This window comes from Anolis sagrei, chromosome 1 (assembly GCF_037176765.1).
Source record: "Anolis sagrei isolate rAnoSag1 chromosome 1, rAnoSag1.mat, whole genome shotgun sequence".
Lineage (NCBI taxonomy): Eukaryota > Metazoa > Chordata > Lepidosauria > Squamata > Dactyloidae > Anolis > Anolis sagrei.
In genome coordinates, this window is record NC_090021.1 from 177,497,393 (window position 1) to 177,522,680 (window position 25,288).

Genomic DNA, 25,288 nt, shown 5'->3' on the forward strand with positions numbered 1-25,288 from the left:
CACCAACCCTATTAAAGTACACATTGAAATGAAAGTTGTCACAGATACATTCAAACATAGACTAATATATGATTTGTCTTTGGTACGGAATGGGAGCGACACTTTGTGCTTTTCATTAGTGTGACTGAAAATGTGGTAAAATGTGCATGTACTAGTTATAATGCTAAAATATATATAAATAGCTTGAATCATGATTTGACTACAGTTCTAGTTATACTAATGAAAGGCATAAATGATTGCTTGTACACTGTGCAAGCTGTAAGTTAGCAGATACAGTATCTTAAAAAAAGATAATGTACGTTGAAGGAGAAACTAATGAAATGAATCTTCAGATATGGTGATGTGCCATGTTTCTTAATATGGGGTAGCTCTGTATAACACATTTGTTCCTACAGATACAAATTGTTCCAACCTTTCTTGGGCACAGTATCTTACTGGCAGATGAATATGGCCCTGAGTGGAATGGATAGAGACATATTTGGAATTCCCTTTTTAAAAAGAACATTCCACAGTTTTTCTTTTTAACATTTACCGAAATATCAGGGCAAATGAAGGGTTTGTCCTTGTTATTACCAAATTTGCTTATTACGTTCATTTGCATAAAATTGTTTCTACGGATGTTTAGAACTGATTGCATAAAGATTAAATGTATGCTATTTACTGAGGACCCTTCCAGACAGGCCCTATATCCCAGGATCTCATCCCAGGTTTTCTGCTTTAAACTGGATTATATGAGTCCGCACTGCCAGATAATCTGGGATAAACAGAAAACCTGGGATCAGATCCTGGGATATAGGGCCTGTCTGGAAGGGCCCTTATTCTTACATGCTTATTTATACATCACATTGTCAACATAAAATGGCTGCAATAAATTTTGGGATGATTTATGCTGCTCTGGTATGAAAAAAAGACTAGATTGCAATAAAATTTGCTTAGGATCACATCTTTATATACAGTGTATGAGAAGAAGTATAGTTGCAGTTGGTGAATATTTATTTCTGGTACATAAGTATCTTTTAGATTTATTGTGTTTCAATTTTGCTAAATTGTAATAAGAATCTTCATGTGAACACAGTTGCTTTCCACCATGAAAAATAAAGCTTTATTTTGCTAAATTGATTATTATTTAATTTTAATTAATTTTAAAGTTTTAAGATTATTATTTAATTTTAAAGTTTTAACTACCACATTTGGCCCAGCCATAGGTTTTAAACTCTTGTGTGTTATTGTCTATTTATGAGTTATATTAATTGTACTGTTTATTTTGTTTATTGCTTGTTATTTTATTATTGCTTGTTGTTTTTGATGCGCTGTTGGGCTTGGCCTCATGTAAGCCGCTCCAAGTCCCTTGGGGAGATGGTGGCGGGGTATAAATAAAGTATTATTATTATTATTATTTTCATAACACATAAAAGTCGGCACCCCAAGATGTTATTTGGTTTAGATCTTAAAAATATGTGGCTCACGTTGCAAATCTGTGCACACTTTTCCAAGAATAGAGCTCACTGCATATAATGGCACTTACGAAGGAGATAATGTTTCATCGAATCCAATGGGACTTCAGAGTAGACATGAACAAGATTGCCCTGTTGATTGTACTGATGTGACACAACAAAATAATACTATGGGTCTTAATGAAATAAATATACAAACCCATCCTAAACATATTTCTTTGGCAATGTTTTCCTGAGTTTCAATATCATTTCATGTATGCTTATTTAGGATGAGCCTTATGTTGAAGAGCCTTCTTTTTAGAGATAACATTGCTGATAGTGTTATATTAAAAATGTAGCATGTCCTTTGAATAACCTACATTTTTTTAAAAAAAAGTGTGAACTGATATTGTAACATAGTGTACACTTTATTATTTATATGTTACAACTGAATATGCATATTTCTTAGATTTGATATTTTGTATTTTATTGGCTATTAAGGAATAAAATTCCCAGTTATGAGTTATGCATTACTTTGCAGTAAAAGGTGCCTTTCATAATGTCTTTCCTCAACTTACAAATAACTTTTTTGCTATAATACTCACATGCTACCAGAGCAACATGATAGATGTCTCCTTAAGTGTTGTAGTAAAAGAAAATGACTTGAATTTTGAGGCTGTGGATAGTTTATGTTGTTTTGGACCAATTTCCCAAGCAGTGATCGAAAACAGATTACAATAACAATTATACAGTCAGAAGATGCAATATCCATTTCTGTTTTAATTGGGTGAAAGAATAATAAAAACATCATTAAGAAAAATGAGATGGACCTGTCACATTACCAATTTTTAGACTTTGAGAAAGTACAGAGGAACTGAAGTACTCCTTCGTTTATTTCATTTTGTTAGCTAAAATCTGTATTTATGATAGAAAATATGCAACTTGCGCTCACACATGTGGACAAGTTTTTAGTAACGGTTATGAAAATATCAAAATACTGTACAGGTGATATATTTGTTTTAAACCTCTCAGAAAGGTGAAGAGTTTCTTCTTACCTGCTTATTTTTTATTTTCTTGTTTGGTTGTTAATAATAATAATAATTTTATTGATTAGCCCTTAGGCCATAACACAATACCAAACCAAACAACAACCCTTGATAAAACTTGATTGCACTCTGTATTGTTATAAGACATTTATAAAAAATACAGTAAATAAATATGATGAACTGAATATATACATAACATTTCCTTTTGGCTGTTATTATTGGGTCTCTTGCTGATCCGCTATTTTATGAAATTAAAGTAATATGTTACTCAAAAGTAATATGTTTACTCAAAAAAGAGAAGCCACGGTGGCGCAATGGGTTAAACCCTTGTCCTGGCTGAACTGCTGACCTGAAGGTAGTGGTTCGAATCCATGAGACGTGATGAGCTCCCATCTGTCTGCCTCAGCTTCCCATGCAGGGACATGAGAGAGGCCTCCTACAGGATGGTAACACATCTGGTGTGTCCCTTGGGCAATGTCACTGCAGACAACCAATTCTCTCACACCAGAAGTGACTTGCAGTATTTTCTCAAGTCACTTCTGGCACAATAAAAGACCCCTCAAAAATATGTTACATTTTTTGAATCCTCGTTCTTATGACTAGCTTTATTTTCTATGAAATAAATAAGCATATTTCCCAATTTTGGGAGTCAAATACAGTGTGGGAAGATGATTTGCATTGTACACAATTCCACGGCCCAAAACAATTTTAGACCAAAAAAAGAAGAGCCCTTATTGACAAACAGAAACAAACTGACCAGCCAGTCACTTCCTGTTTTATAAAAGGCATTTTATGGCCTAAAATAGTCTTGAGAGGGTTATATAAAATTGGTAGATTGTATCTTTAGTGCCGGCCTGCACAACCTGTGGTCCTCCAGGTGTTTTGGACTTTAGCTCGCAGAATTCCTGATCAGTGGATAAGCTGGCTAAGGTTTCTGGAAGTTGGAGTCCCAAATAGGTTGACTAATCTCACATGTTCTGCAGTCCTGTCACACAATATTCTTGATGCTTTGCTTCAATGTGGCTCTTTGAACTTTAATCCTTTTTTTAAAAAATGCCTTTTATCTCACAGTTTTAAATGAAATCTAAATTTATTGCCTTATAGGCGGCATTATATTGGGGTGCAGAGTTAGTGGTGAGCGAACAGATTGGTGGGGTGTGATTATTCTTGCTAGGAGGTATGGTTTTTTTCTGAGTTGAATTTTAAATTTTATGTCAACATTTTAAGAAAATAAGATGTATGGATACTTGCATAACAGTGTATGAGTATTAGCGCAGCGGCACTAAAAAGAAAATATGTATATTCACATGCATGATGGAGGAGAACAGGGAACCAAAGTGGCCAAGGCTGTGTGTGTGAAAATTATGTGAAGGATTGGAAATGTGGACTACCCCCTAACAATGGGGTAAGTTTGGTAGGGAAAATAGTAACTGGTTATGTCACTATATCTCACTATGATAAGTGTGATGCATGTGATGTTAATGCGGTCACAGCAGGGTCATTGCAGAGTGGAAGAACGCAGTGAGAAACAGATTTTTGTTGTTGTCGGTGTAGACAAGCCCCAGATAGAAAGAAATATGGCCATGGAAGGAGTAATACCATGTGGCACCTTTTACATTGAAGGGTTGAAGATTGCAGATTATGAATGTCTAACTATGAAAATTATTTTGTAGGGCTAAAATTGCAAGGACATTTTGTAGGAGTTAATTTGAATGCATTTCATTGTGTTTTAAAATTATATTATTGATTTACTTAATATAATTTTGGCCTCAGTAGTTTTGATTAGTCCCAACTAATTGCAGACTTGTTAGTGAACACATAGATACAGCATATCGAACCAATGTTAATCCCTACTACAATAGGGATTAATAGTGTGATTTAGTCATTTGTTTACAAATACTTATGCTCTCAAATGTTGAACAAATGTGAGACTGGTAATATAGATATTTCTGAAATTTATTAGTCAGCCTAATGATAGAACAATTTTTTTGTCATGTCAGGAGCGACTTGAGAAACTGCAAATCGCTTCTGGTGTGAGAGAATTGGCCGTCTGCAAGGACGTTGCCCAGGGGGCGCCTGGATGATTTGATGTTTTTATTATCCTTGTGGGAGGCTTCTCTCATGTCCCCGCATGAGGAGCTGGAGTTGATATAGGGAGCTCATCCACCTCTCCCTGGATTCGAACCTGCGACCTGTTGGTCTTCAGTCCTGCCGGCACAGGGGTTTAACCCACTGTGCCACCGGGGGCTCGATAGAACTAATACTGTTTGGGTATATCTCACAGCTCTTACTTCCCTTCTTGTTAATTTTGATGTATTTTGGGGAAAAAATGATGGATTGTGGTTGCTAAGTGAATACACAAAGGTACATTTGTATATTTCAATACATTTTGAATGGGAATACTTTTTAAGAGGCACTCTAGAGCCCAACCATTTGCAAGAGATAGAGGGAACAAATAAAGAATTTAAACATGAGGAAATGCAACATGATGGCCTTGAAAATTTGAGCACTTCCACTTTGCAGCATTTTTAATACCGAAAACTCCATTCCAAATTTCATTTTATTTTTTATCACATAACTTCAGTGGATAGGTAGGTGGTGAGATTGTTCACCCATTTATACCCCCCAACATCCTTTTGTGCGGAAGCTGTGGCTTTCTTAGGAACAACAGTTTGAGATTAGAATGGAACGGAGTAGTTGACCAATCCAGAACCAATTCATGGTTACACTGCAGTTCTGATGGCTCTGAAGAAGTGATGCAACACCACAACTGACAAAGCAAAAATATTTGTAAGGAATATTCTAATACATATCCCTTATAATTAAAAAATACACTATTAGAGATAATGGAAAACTACAATTTGGCATTATGAAGGGCGCTTCCAGACAGTGTCAAAATGTGGGTTTAAAACTGGGGCAAAATATCCTGGGACTTGACAGCAGGTCCACACACAGACCTGCCACTCCTGGGAAATGCTCCCCCACCATCCTCACATCTTCTTTTTAAGCTAATCAAGATGGAGGGTTGACCGGGGACATCTGGCTGAAGTTTTTTAAAACAATTATCACCGCAATGTGCTGGACCTTACATGCACACATTCGGAGATCCCAATGTAAACACAAACAGATTTCTTATATCTCTCTCCATCCAACTGTTAATTCAAACTCTGTTTAATATTATAAATATCTAAATAAAGAAATGGTTGCAGAGAGTTCCAATTGCTTTTCAATTCCGCTTCTCTTTAGCCACCTGTGTGTCCATAGCTGTAGTTTTTCACAGCCAATCAGCTGGTTTAGGCTTTTAAAACATACATGTGCTCTGTAGCAGTCTGCACAGGGGGAAGGGAAGGAAATCATGTGTTCGCATGATTGTAGGGATATAGAGTCATGTGAAGGTGTACATTTTTGGGTGGAATTGGGTTTTAATGTGTGATTTTCAAATGTTAAATCAATTCTGCCCGCACCTTCACTAAATGTCATTTAATCACCCCATCTTTTAAGCATATGTAGACAGGCCAGAAGTTGAGAAACATGGTGGAATGAGTCTCATGATTGAAATGTAGCAACCTATTTCAAAGAAATAGACCAAACAGGAAAGAAGGAGGAGAAACATTATATGTCAAGGATATTTACATGTGTTAAGAGATCCATGATGTAAATCCTGGAAGCCAGGTTGGGCGGATCTGGATAAAAATTAAAGGGGAGGGAAATAACAGTGATGTCATTATGGGATCCTGCTCCTTTGCCTGCTGGAGAAGCTACACAAAATGAGGTAGATGCATTTTCTCCATCTTGTTAGAAAAATGGGGTGGGATAGGGCAGGACTGGAAACTCTTCCCATGTCCATGTGCCACCTGAGCCCAGGGAGCACGGGATGACTGTCCAGCCACCCACTACTGATTCTACGTACAAATTGGGGATGGGTGTCTGAACTGCACAAACACAGGGGAAAGCCCAAATCCTAGTGCAGGATTAAGACTTTCCTCTGTGGTAACCTCTGCGGATGTGTTTATGTCTCTTCCCTTTTTTTAGTTTTTTTCTACTGGATATAACTGCAACTTTTGCTTTGTTACTAAACAAGAAGAGAATATTGTTGTTCATTCGTTCAGTCGTCTCCGACTCTTCGTGACCTCATGGACCAGCCTACGCCAGAGCTCCCTGTCGGCCGTTACCACCCCCAGCTCCCTCAAGGTCAGTCCAGTCACTTCAAGGATGCCATCCATCCATCTTGCCCTTGGTCGGCCCCTCTTCCTTTTGCCTTCCACTTTCCCCAGCATAATTGTCTTCTCTAGGCTTTCCTGTCTCCTCATGATGTGGCCAAAGTACTTCAACTTTGTCTCTAGTATCTTTCCCTCCAGTGAGCAGTCGGGCTTTATTTCCTGGAGGATGGACTGGTTGGATCTTCTCGCAGTCCAAGGCACTCTCAGCACTTTCCTCCAACACCACAGCTCAAAAGCATCGATCTTCCTTCGCTCAGCCTTCCCTAAGGTCCAGCTCTCACATCCGTAGGTTACTACAGGGAATACCATGGCTTTGACTAGGCGGATCTTTGTTGCCTAGTCAAGAGAATATACTGGGCAGTAATGGGGGTGGTGGTGGAATTAATTTTAAATCACAAACAAAAAAAAATTTAAATTCTGGACTTCTGAAGTTTAATTACAAGTAAAAGAAAGAAGGAACAAGAAGAAGCAAATTGCTCATAGCAAGTTAGAAAACAGATCAAGAATCAGGAATCCAGCTATTTCCTGAAATTTCAGCTTCACAGTTTGGCCATATTCCTGGAATCCGTTCTGAGCTATTATTATTATAACCTATGAAGTCCTATATGGCTTGAGGCCAGGTTATTTGAAACAATTTGCATACTAGCCTACTTGAGGTATATGATCCTCTAAGGAGGACTTTCTCTTAACCTGATTCTCTGGGCATATCTACACTGATCATTAGTTAGGTTGGATCAGCCTGCGGATGTCTAAGAAACGCATGCAGGAAAAACAGATAAACATTTTCCACAGGTTAACACAGAGGAAAGTCTTAATCCTGCACCAGGATTTGGGCTTTCCCCTGTGTTTGTCCAGTGCAGACACCCATCCTCAATTTGTGTGTGGAATCTGTAGTGGGTGGTTTGACAGTCATCCCGTGCTCCCTGGGCACATGGTCATGGAAAGAGTTTCCAGTCCTGCCCAATCCAACCCCATTTTTCTAACAAGATGGAGGAAAATGCATCTACCTCATTTTGTGTAGCTTCTCCACCTGGCAAAGGAGCAGGACCCCATAATGACATCACTGTTATTTCCCTCCCCTTTAATTTTTATCCAGATCCGCTCAACCTGGCTTCCATCATGGATCTCTTCACACATGTAAATATCCTTGACATATAATGTTTCTCCTCCTTCTTTCCTGTTTGGTCTATTTCTTTGAAATAGGTTACTACATTTCAATCATGAGACTCATTCCACCATGTTTCAGTGATGCCTCTTCTATCACATTTGCTTTGTTGTGTTAAGAGTATATGTTTTTCTTGTTTGTTTCCCATGAGCTGTGCATTGGTGTGGAGTCATTCAAGACCATGGGGTCATCCCTTCTAACTGTTTATTTAAGGTTTCCCTTCCCACTGTTGGATTCTTGTACTATTTGCCCAATGCTCACTACAACATTTGAACTATTATGTTCAGCACTTGATGAATTCTTGTCCTCAATAATATAGCCTTCCCCTATAACTCATTTTACAGCCCTTTGAATGAGAAATTTCCAAGTCACTGTATCATCTTGCAGACTCAGAGCAGCCATGGATTCTTTGATTGGGTTTATCCAAATATAATACAATCTTCCTCTTTTCCTGCTGCTCTCTACCTTACCAAACGTAAATGTCTTTCCTAGTGAGTAATGCCTTCTCATGATATGTCCAAAGTATGAAAATCTCAGTGTAGTTATTTGGTCTTTTAGGGAGGATAGAGGTTTGATTTGCTCTAGTACCCATTTGTCTGTTTGGTAGTCCAGGATATCCAGATAATTCAATTCTAGCAAGACCTATAAGGGGACCATGATTTTTTTGTCTAGAAATCTGTCTACCTTGTTTATGTTTTGTTATTGTATTTGTCTTCAAAGAAGGAAAAACTACATGTTGCAGCATTATCATTGATTTAAGATTTAAGGTACATTTAGACCCTAAATCCTCAATTTTGAGAGTACCCCCCACACTCAGAGCCTGAAAGTAATCTTGAAGGCCCTGTGCTCCAGAATTACTTTTCAAATGAGTTGATTGTTTTCTTATCAGCTTCCTTCACTTCCCACAAACATATAATAGAATTGATATATAATGGATACTGCTGTGAAAAGCTGGTTTAGCAAATGAAGGCAGTATGATTTAAAGTTCCCCTTTTGCAGTGCATACACTTGGTATGTTTTCCATTTTTAATCCAGGGAAGTAGTTTCTTAAAAATAATCTGTTGGTTTCTCATATGTTTAGAAGAAGCTATGGTAGTCTATATTAAGTAACGGATGGAATCTCTCATCCTTTCCTTTTTTGTCTTTAAAGCCTTTAGTAGTTTTTTTTTTTTGCCTTGTGTGGCCCAGTTCCATCCACATGAGCATAGTTTTATGCACACTGTGATTTTTTTTATTGCGTGTAACTTCAGTTTGCTGAGAGATGGCAACTAAAAGCCTAGAATCTGAAGCACATATTGGTAATTATTTTTTAGTGCTTGACAGGTTAAAGTCATTTTATGAGGCCAAAGTACTTAAACAGGTGATCTTCTTTGATTCTAAGGTACCTTCTACACTGCCATATAATCCAAATTATCAAAGCAGATAATCCGCGTCATCTGCTTTGAACTGGATTATATGAGTCTATACTGCCATATAATCCCATTCAAAACAGATAATCTGGATTTTATATGGTTGTGTATTTTTGTGTGTGGTAAAATGTTGACCTAAACTTATTGTCAGTCATGACTATAGCGGCATCATTGAATTAATTACCTTTATTGAGATATTGATTCCTCATTCAGCAATTGATTGAATGGCTCTACTTCAGTTAGAACAAACCAAAAGGATTTCAGACATTATTTTCACATTTTAGAGTAATTTTTAATTTTTATTAGGAATGACTAAGATAACAGAAAGAGCTGTTTATAAAAATTAATCTTAAAAACTAACACACCATTAAAACCTACAGATATAAAAGCACTAAATAATGACTGTTAAGTTATAAGGCAATGACTGCTTGCTTCTAAATATGGGAAGTAGAGAAAGGGAATGAAAAGCAAGGAACTCATGTTATATTTGCAAATCCTTTGTTAACATTTTGTCATGGAGTTAAGAAAAATGGTTATCAATGATACAAGGGAATTCTGTATTTTTTATTGTAATCAAATCTGTCTGGGGATAAGAGAGGTTTATTTTCATTGACTGAGAATGGAGAGTTCCAGTCCTAAAAATGGCAGAATGTTTCGTATAGTAGATTGTGCAGTAGAAATAAAATTGAATAATATTTCCAGTGAGCATATATGTCGGCCCAGTAATCCTAAATGCAATTAAAAGTGCCTCTCTTTAAATTCATTGGAGCTGTTTGTTGCCTCATAAGACATGAATAGATTCTTTATAATTTGGAAAAAAGTTTTTAGTCTAATGTTAAATATGATGACATCTTAATATTTTAGCACAAGGTCTGTTTGTTGTTGCAGTTTTAAGACATTGTAATGTGATCATTAAAATTAATTGTGGGTGGAATTTGGCACCGAAATTAACATAAAAAATATAGCTGCACAGGGAATTCTCTTTAAATTTCTCCCCTCCAGACCATTTTAATGTATTACAGGCATCAACAGTACGTGCATATATAGAGGTAGTTTTATGAAAGCACCTATACTATTAGTTCTAAAATGGCATCACTCGTTTGAGATGTAAATATTTGTATATTTTCCATTAGTTAATGTTGTTAGGCATTGATGTGGGCTATTTATAAAACAACTAATAGCTAACTATGTTTGCACTGAATTTTTAATATGAATTTTTAGAGTCATATCCCACATTTTATGAACATTTAGAAAGTGATTTTTGTATTACTGGCAAGGAATGATGTCTTCAAAGGAAAATGGTAATAACCATTTTTATTTATTTGTTTATTTTATATCTGTTTTCCCTTAAAAACAGCTAAAGTTGCTTTTTCTATCTTATTTTTTTTTAGCCATTAATTTTCCATTTTTCTTTTCATGCTCAGTGTCCACATCCTTATGTCACAACAAATCGTGGTGTGGCTTGTTAAAGTTTGGATTGTTTTGATTACAAATTCAATCCTGCCAATCAGTCACAATCCACAATATGAATCCATCTTACCAACTGTGAATTGTTTAAATCATAGGTGTTGCGATAACTTGGGGCTCTTCCAAACTGGCCAAAATCCCGAGAGGGATTTAATATCCCAATTTCTCCTAGGACTTAGGTCAGACAGCAGGCCCAAATTCTGGGATTTTGGTGGTGGTGGATTAGCAGGCCCCCAGCCCTGTTGAACAGGAGCTCCTTTAAACAGGCCTTCTTCTGTTTGCAGGCCTGTCCAGCATGTCTTGATGGAAAATGGGATGGGAGGGAAGGGTTAGAGTGCCATCCTGCTCCTTGGGCTCCCAGAACCCAAAGACCAGGATGGCAATGGGGATTGGCCTTCAGGTGATCCCGAGAGTCAATCCCAACAGGCCTGACACCTGCAAATATCCAGTCCTTATTGAACCGTCTGGATCTTTGCAGGTGGTTATTTTAATTCAGAGTAAACCTTGGTAATCACCACCCCTACCCCCATCTCCAAAATCCCAGGATTTGGTCCTGCTGTCTGACCTAAATCCCAGGAGGAATAAGTAAACCTGGAAATCCAGGATTTAATACAGATTAGCCTGAAACATCATTTCTACACCTCAGGTTAATCCATCACAGATTTTGGCTGTGTTTGGATGGGCCCTAAATCTTCAGTCATCATTTGTCCATGGCTAGCTTCCACAGTTGCCCACCCAGAAACAGGCACTAACCAAAGGAACGTGATAGGGATCCCCCCTTCTCAGCACACAGAAATGAAAAAAATCTTAGCTTTTTTGTTGTTTGGTATGTAATAATAATGATAAAAGAAACACAATGATATTACTATTGTTGTCTGTGAGGGATTAATAATGTGTGCATTTTAGGTACTCTCCAGTAAGTGTTTCAATATTTCAAAGAAAAGTAACATCTCAGTTTGTTAACAATTTCTCTGTGACTTCTTTTTTATCCTGAGAGTTGCCGCTATTGATCAGAAAAATTAACATGAAACAGCTGGACGTCGCAGTTACTTTTTTATCTGGGAGAAAAAAATTAGGAAAACCAAGACTAACTGTCTTTCCTGAGGCTTTCTTAAAACAAAATAAACTCTTTCTTATCTTTGATTTTTGACTGCTGTTCATAACTTCACATATGTTGGAGATTAGAAGAAAATATAAGGTTGACATTTGGGGCAGGGTTTCTCTGATTCAGGGCATAATGCAGTCCACTTAGCACACACTAGCCACATGCAGGGATTCATATTGTTTTCTCATCCTCATGCATTTTACAGCACAATAGGCTGTTGTAGTGTACAAGAATTCCCTGTATTCCTCAAATTCAAATGCAGCCGTCTCTCTTCTTGATGCAAGTTATTTACTTCTTATATTCCATCTCCTGATCAGATTTTTCTATACTTGAAAACAAGCTGCCTACAGTCTGAAACAAAAAGAATAGTTTTTTGTTTTGAGAAAGGATAAAGTTTTTAGAGGGTTTCTTGTTTGATACTTTTTTTTTAAAAAAAAGAGGTAGACGTGAGGGTGGGAGCATCGTCTTTTGCACTGATATGCAGACGAATGCTGCCTCCACTCTTTCAAGCTATCAGTCATAGAATCATAGAATCAAAGAGTTGGAAGAGACCTCATGGGCCATCCAGTCCAACCCCCTGCCAAGAAGCAGGAATATTGCATTCAAATCACCCCTGACAAATGGCCATCCAGCCTCTGCTTAAAAGCTTCCAAAGAAGAAGCCTCCACCACACTCCGGGGCAGAGAGTTCCACTGCTGAACGGCTCTCACAGTCAGGAAGTTCTTCCTAATGTTCAGATGGAATCTCCTCTCTTGTAGTTTGAAGCCATTGTTCCGCGTCCTAGTCTCCAAGGAAGCAGAAAACAAGCTTGCTCCCTCCTCCCTGTGGCTTCCAGTATCCATTCTGACAACTAGTAACCATCAATAGCCATAGTCTTCATGAATTTATACAATGTTCTTTTGAAAAGATCAAAGCTGATAGTCATAACTACCTTTTGTGGCAATGTATCTCAAGTTTGCATTGTATGATAGAATACTTCCTTTGATCTATCCTGAATTTCTTACCTCACAGCACCCTTATAATTTTAATGTATTTTTTAAAAAGAAATATAAATTGTATTGTCATTCTGAAATTAAATCGACCCTTTGAGTTGCCTCTCCTCCACTTTTCTTGCTCAAAGTTCCTTCAGAAAAGAAACAGCTTTTGTTTAGTCTTGAAACACGCTGAAATAATAAGGTGGAAGCAGTATTAAACAATTAGTAACATCCATATTATGGATTGTTGATCAAATTGATAGTAAGTACCTACTTAATTCGGGACCCATGGTGGCACAGCAGGTTAAACTGCTGAGCTGTTGAACTTGCTCACTGAAAGGTCGGCGGTTCAAATCTGTGGTGCGGGATGAGCTCCCGTTGTTAGCCCCAGCTTCTGCCAACCTAGCAGTTGAACATATGCAAATGTGAGTAGATCCATAGGTGCCGCTCTGGTGGGAAGGTAATGGCGCTCCATGCTGTCATGCTGGCCATATGACCTTGGAGGCATCTATGGACAACACCAGCTCTTCGGCTAGAAATGGAAATGAGCACCCCGCCCCCCAGAGTCAGACTCAACTCGACTTAATAATGTCAAGGGGAAATTTTTACCTTTTTATAGCTACTTAATTGAGAGCATGCCACAAGAATAGATAGCAATATGTAGTCTACATGTGAAGTATTTTTCCTCCAATCAAAGGCCTATATTTCTACATGATAAAAACACAGAAATTTAAACTCTAGCACTGTGACGTTATAGTCATCCATCTAGAACGGGAAATTCTTGCTGAATCTGAATACATCTAATTCAGATAAGCTGCTCATGTAATATTAACACAGGAACAAGTCATGTACTAAAAAAATAATCATTTTCAACTAAACAGAAATATTCATGGACTAAGTATATTTTGGTTTTACTTTCTTTTTAACACCATATTTTGAAGCAAATAGCTCATAAAACACTGTTGGCTTGCTTCCCAAAGTTCAGTGTGCTATGGGCAGAGTGGGAGAGAGAAGGAATGTTTAGTCCCCCCTGTTAAACAGATTTTGGACAGAGCCACAATATAGTGTTCTTTATACAGTTTCATATTGACATGTATAAAAACTGTATTTGTTTCAAAGTAATATGTGTAGATAGTGGGTTTTTTTTTTGTTTCAGTTAGTTTCTAAGTGAATCAAAAGTGTCAGATCCTCTTTAAAAATAGTTATAATAAAAAGTATTAATGTCATGGTGGTGCTAGTATTTTACTTTTCAGATACCATCCAGTCGTTGCTAATAGTCATTACTTCACCAAATATAATCAGATTTTGTGTATGTCTTGAAATCAGTGTGAAGAAATTGAGTTAACATCAATTTAATGTATGAAATTCTAAATCTTTTCTGTCATTTACTACACTGAAATGATCTGTAAGCAAAGACAAATGACCTGTAAGCATTAACATGCTTAATTTTTGTTACTGTATTGTAGAATTTCAAAGAATATCAGAAAATAATGAAAACTGAAGGCTTGCTTTAGGACAGGGGTGGGAAACCTCTGACCTTTCAGGTGTTTTAGAATCTTTGTTCCAGAAATTTCAGCCAGCATGACCAATGGTGAAAGCCTAATGGAACTGAAGTCCAAAACATTGCAGATCAAAGGTTTTCCACCTCTGCTTTAAAACTCAAACATAAATAACTTTGCTTTGTATATATATATCCATAATACATAGTGGGTACAAGTTGCTTCTGGTGTGAGAGAATTGGCTGTCTACAAAGACATTGCCCAGAGGACAACATAACCATCCTGTGGGAGGCTTCTCTCATGTCCTCATATGGGAAGCTGGGGCTGACAGACTGAAGCTCACCCCATCTCACTGATTCGAACCACCGACCTTCAGATCAGCAGTTCAGCTGGCACAAAGGTGCCACTTTGGCTCCTTACATACACCACTATAATATAATGTAGCTTTGCAACTTTGGTCTCATAGGTAAAGGTAAAGGCTTCCCCTGACATTAAGTTTAGTCGTGTCTGACTCTGGGAGGGTGGTGCTCATCTCAATTTCTAAGCCGAAGAGCCAGCGTTGTCCATAGACACCTCCAAGGTCATGTGGTCAGCATGGCTGCATGGAGCGTCATTACCTTCCTCCCAAGGCAGTAACTGTTGATCTATTTACATTTGCATGTTTTCAAACTGCTAGGTTGGCAGAAGCTGGTCCTAACAGCAGGAGCTCACCCCATCCCCTGGATTCAAACAGCCAACCTTTTGGTCATCAAGTTCAGTGATTTAACCTGCTGCTCCACCATACACTTCAGTATTTTCTGTTTTATATGGCTGTGAGATTAGGTTTGGAATTGTTTGCTTCCATATTAGACTAATTGCAGCTTGTGATTAGTCAGACCTTTAGATCATTTTTAGATGATAAAATATCTGTTAACTATTCAGTCAAAATCTAAATAATATCCATGGATAATATTTAATTAATTAGAAAAGGAAAGGGCGAGGCACTGATAATCCCAGATCTCTGCAAACCCACAGGGAGATAATTTCATAATTTCATATTAAATGATTGAATGTAGGTTTTATACTTGGTATTTTGTGTGTTATTGTGGTGCTTTTGATCTATTGCCATTGGCTTTCAATTTTGTGGACTTCACTAGCAGAAGAATATATATATGTAATGCGAAACAATCTCAAAGAAACTTAAGAAGCATTATATTTATAATAGTGATCTCCAAATTGAGAACCTTTGATAGTACAATGCTATAGTACAAGTCTTCTAAATCCTTGCTTGATAATAAGTTACACAAGAATTTGTTAGAGCACAAACTCTGTAGTTACAGCAAAACAACTTTTATTGTGACCTCACTTGGTAATCATCACATTGTATTAGCATAATTGTACAGCTTCCCTCCTCTAAGGGATCAAGGTGAGGGAATGAAAACACAATGGACCGAGATGGCAGAACAAAGTACCTTTACTAAGAGGTTCTCAAATCAAAATAGTGAATATCTCTTTATTGTAAAGCATGGCCCTTTCTCTAACTCTGTGTTCTCTTGCCACTTTGCTATATTCATTGTTATCAGCAAGTAATGGATGTTCTGTATTATAAATTAAGTGTGGGGTTATGGTGCTAATTCTAGGGATATGAAAACATCAATTTCATTCTATTTGCATCTCTTGGAATCTTAGCAGAATTCCTATCTCATCTAAATTTCACATTGGCTTGAGTGCATCCTTCTGTTCTCCTCCTGCATAGAAAGACATATATTGTAGTTTTACTTTTTCAATGTGAAAATTGTTATTCATTTATCCATTGACTAAAACGTATTGTGCATATTTTTAAAATACACACTTGTAGCCATTTGAATTTACTTGCTTATAATTAGGATGAGGTTTCCTCCTGGTGGTGGGAATAGTACTTGAATAGTTTTGAAGACTAAGGACTGGATATTTGTTTTAAAAAAGAAGAAAAAGCGAATATGAATTTCTCTCTCCCCCTCTCTCCCCATTTACTTCCACAAAGAAAAGGAAAAAAGTAGAGGGAAAAGAAATTCGGATCACAAAGTCAGGTAGAGGAAACTATGTTTCTTTGTAAAAAAAATTGCGGTAGATAACCCCAAAAGAAAATGTATACAATAGTATCTCTTAGGGCATGAATTTCAGTGGACTTGCAGTCTAAGGCCCTTCTACACTGCCATATAATCTAGATCAGGGGTCCTCAAACTATGGCCCGAGGTCCGAAGGTCATTTCCCCGGGTCAACCTAACTCTGAAACAACTTGAAAGCACACAACAATAACAATCCTATCTCATCAACCAAAAGCAGGCCCACACTTCCCATTGAAATACTAATAAGTTTATATTTGTTAAAATTGTTCTTCATTTTAATTATTGCATTGTTTTTAAATGTCTTTTGCATTACAAATAAGATATGTGCAGTGTGCATAGGAATTCATTCTTTTTTTCTTTTTTCTTTTCAAATTATAATTCGGCCCTCCAACAGTTTGAGGGACTGTGACCTGGCCATCTGTTTAAAAGGTTTGAGGACTCCTGATCTAGATTATCAAAGCAAATAATCCACATTATCTGCTTTGAATTGGATTATACTGTATAAATCTACACTGTCATATAATCCAGTTCAAAGCAGATAATCTGGATTTTATATGCCAGTGTAGAAGGGGCCTTAGTGTTGATAATCAGCAATTCTTTAATAATGGGTTGACATCTTATTTTGGGACGGACAACACCTTGTTAGCTGAGTAGACAAATTCAAATTAAGAGCAAACCTGCAGAACCCATGCTGTTCTTAACTTCAGGACTGCTTGTATGAGCTTTTGTCTGTATCTTACATAAACATCACTTTGCCTAGCATTAGTGTTTTTTTTTTTACAATGAGTCACATTGTGTCCTCATTTGTCCTATTATAGCTTTAGTTTGGTTATTTTTGTTTTCCGTGAGACCACGCTGGTGTGGTGGCAATTTAAAAAGGCAAATATGGTTCCATGTAAGCAAATGTAAAATGATGCAAATAAAGTTTTTAAAAAAAACCCAATTTTTCATATATGCTGTTGTTGACTGTCTAATAAAGATTATGGTGTTGTGGTGGAAATTGTCAGTAAAAGTGTTGATCCAGTATATGGCTGCTGTAGAGAACACACATTCTGTTTTGGACATAACAAGATAATTTGGGGGGGGGGGGGGTGGCGGGGAGCCCTGCCAATTCTTGCTCTTTTACAAATCTGTAGCAAGGCCACAGTTGGAATGCTGTTTATTGCATCACAGAACAAATACTAAATTGCTTGAAAATGTGCAGAAAAATGCAGCCAAAACGATCAAGGAGCTGGAACAGATTCTCTTTCTCAGCATCATAAGCACTATGTTAACCAGCATTAAAATGCCCATTATGGTTTTCAGCCAGTTATCAACAGAAAATAGTTTTCTAAATTTCTCTAATTTTTCTAAACTGCTTCTCTATGATGTTTGCATGGGATGCTCTCAAATTAGCATAGGAGCATCCTCCATAAAGCATGCATACATTGGGGGCATTGGCCAAAAGGAATCTTCTGTGTATCATGTTTTATCACACTCTCCTAACAAGTGGAGGAATTAAACATAGAGAGTAGAGCCAGGCAAGTACTTTTTTCTCTAGACGGGATCTACATTGTCATATCATCCAGATTATTAAAGCACATAATTCACAGTATCTACTTTGAACTGGAATATATGAGTCTACATTGCCATATAATCCAATTCAGAGTGAATAATCTGGATTTTATATCACAGTGTAGATCCACTCTTACACACACATATACTGAACATGCACTTTATTGCAGTGGCTACTAGCATGATAAGGAATTAGGTTATAAAAGATGTGTAAGGAGCCTATTTTTCATTTAGCAAACCCATTCTAATGTTCAATATTCCATTAAGATCCGAAAAGACAAGGGTCATTTTATTTGCAAGTTCCCCTTGAGGAAAGCTAACCAAAATGTAGAAATTTGTTTAAATATAAATAGAACACAACTTTGAGGATAAGATTTGAGAAGTAAATTTTGGGCATCTGTGAACTAATTTTTGAGGGGTTATTTTAGCTATATGGAGAATGTTAAATTCTAGTTGTAGTAGAATAATAGTGTGGTAAAGATATATTTTGTGGCTGTGGTGGCACAGCTAAGCTGCAGAACTTGGTGTCTGGAAGGTCGGTGGTTCGAATCTGTGAGATGAGATGAGCTCCAGTTATTAGCCCCAGTTTCTGCCAACCTAGCAGTTTGAAATTTGGTGGAAAGTTAACAGTCATGCTGGCCACATGACCTAGGAGATGTCTATGGACAATGCTGGCTCTTCGGCTTAGAAATGGAAATGAGCAACACTCCCCAGAGTCAGACTTGACTAGACTTTACTTTTACTAAAAATATAATTATGTTGAAAGACATTACACATTGTTCTGAGGCCCACTTTTATGGCTACACAGAAGCCCTTTGGGAGCCACATGTTGTGCAGTAGGCTTGGTTGATAAAAAAAATGGTTCAAAACTCAGTTCAAAAGTAGAGGGGCTGGTGATTTGATTCTAAAGTCACTTCTGAATTTTTTTTAAAAAAATCAAAACTTTCCGAAACTTCCGAATCAATTCATTATTGTGGACGCACATGCACAGTAGGGAAAAAGCACTGGCACTGGGGAAACTTCAGGGGATTCTCCCTCCCTCATTTTTAGACCAATCATGATGAATGTTTATAAAAAACATTTTTAATAATAAAGAAAATCTGTTCCTGGTTTGAAAGTGTTATTTCCTGTTTTACTGGGTAGTCTTTACTTTGAAAGCAGTTGTTCTACTTCAGAAACTTTGTTTGTGTGGCACAAACTGTGTTAAATTGGTGGGGAACAAAAATCATAGTACAGACCTCATCAAGGGACATCTAGACTGACCGCCTTCTTCTGGGCAGAAAGGCACCATCCAAACTTTCCTGACATTCATAGGAATAAACGGATGGAGAAATATCCATCTGTTTATTCCTATTTGCAGATGCAATCAATCATTTTATTTTATTTTATCATTACTTACTGACTATAAAGGGCTGGCTGGCAGGCTGTGGCTGGCTACCCCAGTGCCTTGTTCATGGTAATCAGGCCAAAGTAAAAGAATTGTTTTTAAAAGCAGTTTATTTTTTCTTGGCTTTGCAAAAGTTGTTTATTGCTTGCTTTCTTTAGACTCCTTTGTAGATTCAATCAGTTTATTTTATATTTAGACAAAGACTGCTACTGACAGCTATTTTTGGGTCCTTCAGCCATCATCATTCAGCAGGCGTGCATTGTGGGAAATGTAGTTTAACATCAAGGCCTTTTGCAATCTCTACCATTGGAGGCCTGGCCTTCCCAAATTACAGTTAAGATGGCTGTGACTAGCCTTGCCCAACACATCCCTTCTGGAAGCCAGCTGAAAGAATGATATTTTAAAAGTTCCCTTGCTTTACTTTATGCTTTTTTTTGGTTTTACCAAAGTTACTTAATGGTTGTAAACATTAAAAAAAAGCTTGGGAGACATCCAAACATTACAGAATAATTCCCCCAAAAATGGGTAAGAGGTTCAAATTTGGACCCCCCCCCAATCTTTCCTGCATTGTTCAAAACCTGTTTTGAATGTCTAAATTTGTATGTTTTTTTTCCAAATTTCAATTTCTGATCAAACCTAATCAACCCTATTGTACAGGCCTATCTTGGAGCATGCGAAAAGCTAAAAGGGTGTAGTTGCTGCTGTTGTCAGATGGTTTGAATTTGCATCACAACTGGGAGGTGTTGTGAATATCAAGTGCTGTCAGCTATACTAAAATTTGAGTGGGGTGGGGTGGGACAAGAAGTGGATTCAAGTTAAATGTAAAGAAGAAATATCAGTGGTTATCATAACCATTTGTATTTTCTAATCTGTAGTCCGCATCTATAAAATAATTAGTGATGTTTTTAACTAGAGTCTTCTGAGAGTGAAATCTACAGGCTTGGAAAGCACTTTACACAATTAAATACAATATATGTAATGAATAATATATTTGATTTATGGCGAGTTTGTCTTAGCAAGTTGATGGCAGGGTAAACCAATATTGATTGTAATATGTTTGATTTATGTTAAATGACTCACAATGATATAACTGCCTTTGAAAGCCCATTTCATAATCTGTTTATTAATCCTTAATGACTCCTGTAGAAGTGCTTTGAATAGAGGATAGAAAAACAAGTCCTCTTCAACAAGATGCAGCTATTCTGTGGCAATAAACCCTCTGAGCTCCAGTTACTTGAAAGATCACATACTCTCAATAATCAATCAAATACTCTCTGGAGAGACATCTTAGAGTTCCCTACCATTTGGAGGTGTAATTCAAATTATGGCATTCTCTTTTGTACCACCTCCTCATTTTTAAACTCTTTTCTTTAGAAGATAAGCCTGTTTGAAGAGAGAGATGGAAATGCATGTGGAGGGAATGGTTTTCGGCCTCTTCTATACAGAAACCCATGATAGGTGACGGGTTTCTGAGGCATCTAAATGATGTCTCGGGTAAACTAGGATTAATCCAAAGTTAACTGGGTTTTCCCAGTTTACTTTGGATTAATAAAACACCTCATCAGAACTGGACCTCACTGAAATGTCCGGGTCTGTTGAGTTGCTGATCCTGTGGATTGATTTCTTGGGGTCAATTCTCATTGCCATCCTGGTTCTTTGGGCTCCTGGAGCCAGAAGGCCCATGAAGGCACCCACCATTTCTCCCCACTCCTTACTCATAGGAGGGGGAGGAGGGAAAGTCTGGGGTTGTGGGGGGGGGGGGTGAGGACTCAAACCCAGGAGGAAGCAGGTTATTTTAACTCGCTTCCTCCTGGGTTTTAGGTAAGTGTAGAAGGGCCCTCAGTTTCCTCATATGTTTACTCTCTTTGGATCCTGACTACTCAAATAGGAACTTGCTTTCTCCGCTAAGTGGAATATACACATTCAAAGGCAATTTATCCATGGATACTTGAAAGCTAAGCCAGGTCAGCCTAGTTTGTAGCTGGATAGAAACCAGCCAATGAATACTAGGTGCTACAGGCTATATTTCAGAAAAAGGAAATGGCCAAGCTATATCTAAGTATTCATTCCCTAAAAAAACACAGTGAAATTCATGGGATTACCATATGTTGCCAGGCAACTTGAAGGCACACACACACACACAATCATATACTATTGGTGTATGGCAAAGTGCATTTAGCCCCTCTTGGACTTCCCAATTACATTTAGTTGTCTTTTGCCAGAAACTGTATCCTTTAGATCAAGGGTCCTCAAACTAAGGCCTGGGGGCTGGATGCGGCCCTCCAAGGTCATTTACCCGGCCCTCGCACGGGGTCAACCTAAGTCTGAAACGACTTGAAAGCACACAACAACAATCCTATCTCATCAGCCAAAAGCAGGCCCGCACTTCCCATTGAAATACTATTAAGTTTATATTTGTTTAAATTGTTCTTCATTTTAATTATTGTATTGTTTAAAGTGGTTTTTTTTTTGCACTACAAATAAGATATGTGCAGTGTGCATAGGAATCCATGTTTTTTACAAATTATAATCTGGCCCTCCAACAGTTTGAAAGACTGAGACCTGGCCCTCTGTTTAAAAAGTTTGAGGACCCCTGCTTTAGATCAGTGGTTCTCAACCTGTGGGTCCCCAAAAGTTTTGGCCTTCAACTCCCAGAAATCCTAACAGCTGGTAAACTGGCTGGGATTTCTGGGAGTTGTAGACCAAAACATCTGAGGACCCACAGGTTGAGAACCACTGCTTTAAATAGATCTTAGTCTGACACAAAATTATTCTTTTGTTTTCTAATTGTGCATCCAACAATCTCTCTTCCTCCAGGCTTGATGATCCCTGTCTTTTGTGTGGTGGAGCAACTGGACGCGTCTCTCGAATATGATAATCGAGAAGAACATGCAGAGTTTGTTCTGGTTCGCAAAGATGTGCTTTTTAGTCAGCTGGTGGAAACTGCACTCCTGGCTCTTGGATATTCTCACAGCTCTGCGGCACAGGCACAAGGTACTTCATGAAAACTTGTGATAGTGTTTGCTACCATGCAAGTTCTTCCATGATCTCTGATCTCATTCTGAAAGCAACATGAAAGCCAGTAGTACATTTCAAAAACAATTAATCTTTGTTCAAGTTATCTTGCTGAAACATTAAATCTGCCCATTTAGTTTTGTTTTGAGAAAATCTATTTCGATTCAGATTCTATTTGCAGCTTGGGTTACAATATCAGCCCCAGAAGGGAAGATCACAGAACGTGTTTGCATGTACATTTGACCAAAGCATATTGGAAAAACTACAAAATAATATTTTAACACTACAATACATTATCAGGTGTTTATGATAAATATAAAACCCAGTGGCAATATTCATTTCTTTTTACCAGCAGAATGCTACATTTATATTTACTGTAATTGTATCCTTACTTGTTGTGACAAATTATTCACAATTAACTGAAATTACCTGAAGAGATTTAAGACTGTAAGAATGCCAACTTTGAGCAGCTGCTCAAAAAGAAAAAAAACTATTTTAAAACCCTGACTTTTTAACTAGCAGTCCAGAACTGAATACATGAATTGCGATATCTAATGAGAGGTTTGAACCACAAATTCAAAACAACCTGGGTAGCTTTTTGTTTTAAACATATATGCTTACTTGAAGACTAATCTGTATTTTTTTTTGTAAAGTTGAACATTCCCTCGCAAGTTAGTTGTCTCTTCAATAAAGGCTGTTGTCCAGTTGAAGAAATTGGAGCTGATTGTCATTTGTGTTTGAATCAGTTCACTTAATTGTGGATTAAATTGGCATGAGTCAAAACAAGATGCATTTTTTCTTTGGTTTTTGAAGTTGCCTCCATATGTGGTAGGACCCATCCTTTGGAAACACTGGGACTATGGTGGAAGATAGCAAATCTTGCTTTCAAGCTGAAGTTTCCTATTTTTTAAAAAGTAATATATTTTATAAGTCTGCTACCTGACAATCAAGCTACCTTTCATGTCATGCACACTTAAAAAATGTTAATCTAAATAATTATACTAACACACACACCCCTGCTTCAAATTATACATTCTTGCATGTTAGTAAATACTTTGGATGGAATTTTGAATTATTTGTACTAGGTTAAAGAAAACCTTCTTGTCTTAGTTTGCTTTGACCAATGAATTAAGATGGTTTGCATAGTTAAACTAACTTAAGGTTGTACTTCTAAGCATGTTTGTTTCAAAATAACGGTTAAATTATATTGAGAATCAACTGAGATTTTGAGTCGGTGCTTTACTACCATAGATGAACAATCCGAATGGTTTACATATAATACCTTTGGGAAAGGAACCTGGAAAATAGACTACTAATAAGGCAGATTTTAAGGGATTTTAATTAGAGTATCTCCTTTGTCCACTTTGAGATGAGATTTAAGCTTGTGATTAGAAATAAAATACACATACCAATAGAACCCATCAAAACTGCCCTAACTTATCAAACATAAAAACCTCAAAAAGTGTTTTAAAGAACCCCTTCATGCCATTTTAAGAACATTTCTTGCTGAATATAAAGGTCACTGTATCCCACTGTTTCTGTCATGGTGAACCAGCTTCCTCTTTGACAGCACTATCCATCTTGGTTAACACAGTAGCTCAACATGTTGTGAGCTAACATGTGGAACATTCTGAATTAAGCAACCAAAGCATTATTCTTGGCATCCACAAAGGGAAGGATGTCCTAAGAAGAGGTGCTTTATGGAAGTATGCACATCCATTTACTGATCAGCATTAGCTGAGTATTTCACATGTGGAAATGTGTGAAGATTACATTTAGGAAAAAGACTTGATTCAAATTAGCTATTGTTTTTTTAACTTTAGGATACTGTAGCTTTATAAGGAGTTTCAATGTTTTTTTGTTTGTTTTTGTTTTGATATTTTGTGTCTGGCATGACCCAGAGACTGTTGGTTATTAATCCCGAAGCCTTTAACCACCTTTGGATGACTTTAAAATATTCATAACTATGATAGTTCACATTTTATGGTGAGGTCTATTATTTGTATTTACAGGCAATTCTCAAGTTACAAATAAGATAGGTTTTTTAGGTTTGTTCTTAATTTGAATTTATTTATAAGTTGAACAGATACATTTTTTAAGTGTAACTCCAGTCTTGCAAAAAAATCATTTGTGGGTCGTAAGTGTGATGTGTGATTCATTCAATCTGTATTTATGATTCTAATAGGAAAAGCTGCTTGTGTCCTAAAGTATATAGGGGAGCAATAGCTCTGAGAACACCATGCATAAGTAAGCAAGTTTGAACTTGTAAAATATAAATAATGGGAAATAATATTTGTTAAAATTGTCAAATGTGATTAAAGAATAAGATATATAAAATGGTGGCCTACAATACATGATATAATTTCCATTTGGCCAAAGATTTAGGAGACACTTTTAAAATATAATTTTAAGAGATAAAAAGTAAATTTATTTATTATTTTATTTATTTACAGTTCTTATATTCCGCCCTTCTCACCCCGCAGGGGACTCAGGGCGGATTACAGTCAACACATATATGGCAAACATTCAATGCCAGTTTGACAAACAATGTTTAACACACAAATACACCGAGGCTATTTAACTTTCTTCTGGCCGCCAGGGGAGCTGCTGCTTTTCATCGTCCATCAGCGACACCGATGAAGTTCGTCCGCATTCCACATTCCCCGGATTCTTTTTTCTTTATGGCCTCATAAATTAGTTAAATTTAGCCTCCCACACAAGGTGTTACCTTATTTTCCTACTTGACAGATGCAACTGTCTTTCGGGTTGCAAAGGTCAACAACGGGCTACACAATGGCTGGACACCCACTCCAGCCCGGGCTGGCTTCGAACTCATGACCTTTTGGTCAGAGTGATCTTAATTCAGCTGACACTCAGCCAGCTGCGCCACAATCCGGTGCTAAAAATAGCAGTACGAATTTAATGTA

General features: G+C 37.2%; 1 protein-coding gene across 3 annotated transcripts in view; it reads left to right on the forward strand.

Annotated features, from left to right (window-relative positions):
• Positions 1 to 25,288, forward strand: part of SATB2 (SATB homeobox 2) — a 153,605-nt gene that overhangs the window by 22,284 nt on the left and 106,033 nt on the right. For all 3 annotated transcript variants that reach the window (XM_060781127.2, XM_060781137.2, XM_060781117.2), the window contains exon 3: positions 22,164 to 22,340. In XM_060781127.2, coding sequence (XP_060637110.1) covers positions 22,164 to 22,340 — 177 coding nt within the window. The remainder of the gene's footprint in view (positions 1 to 22,163; positions 22,341 to 25,288) is intronic.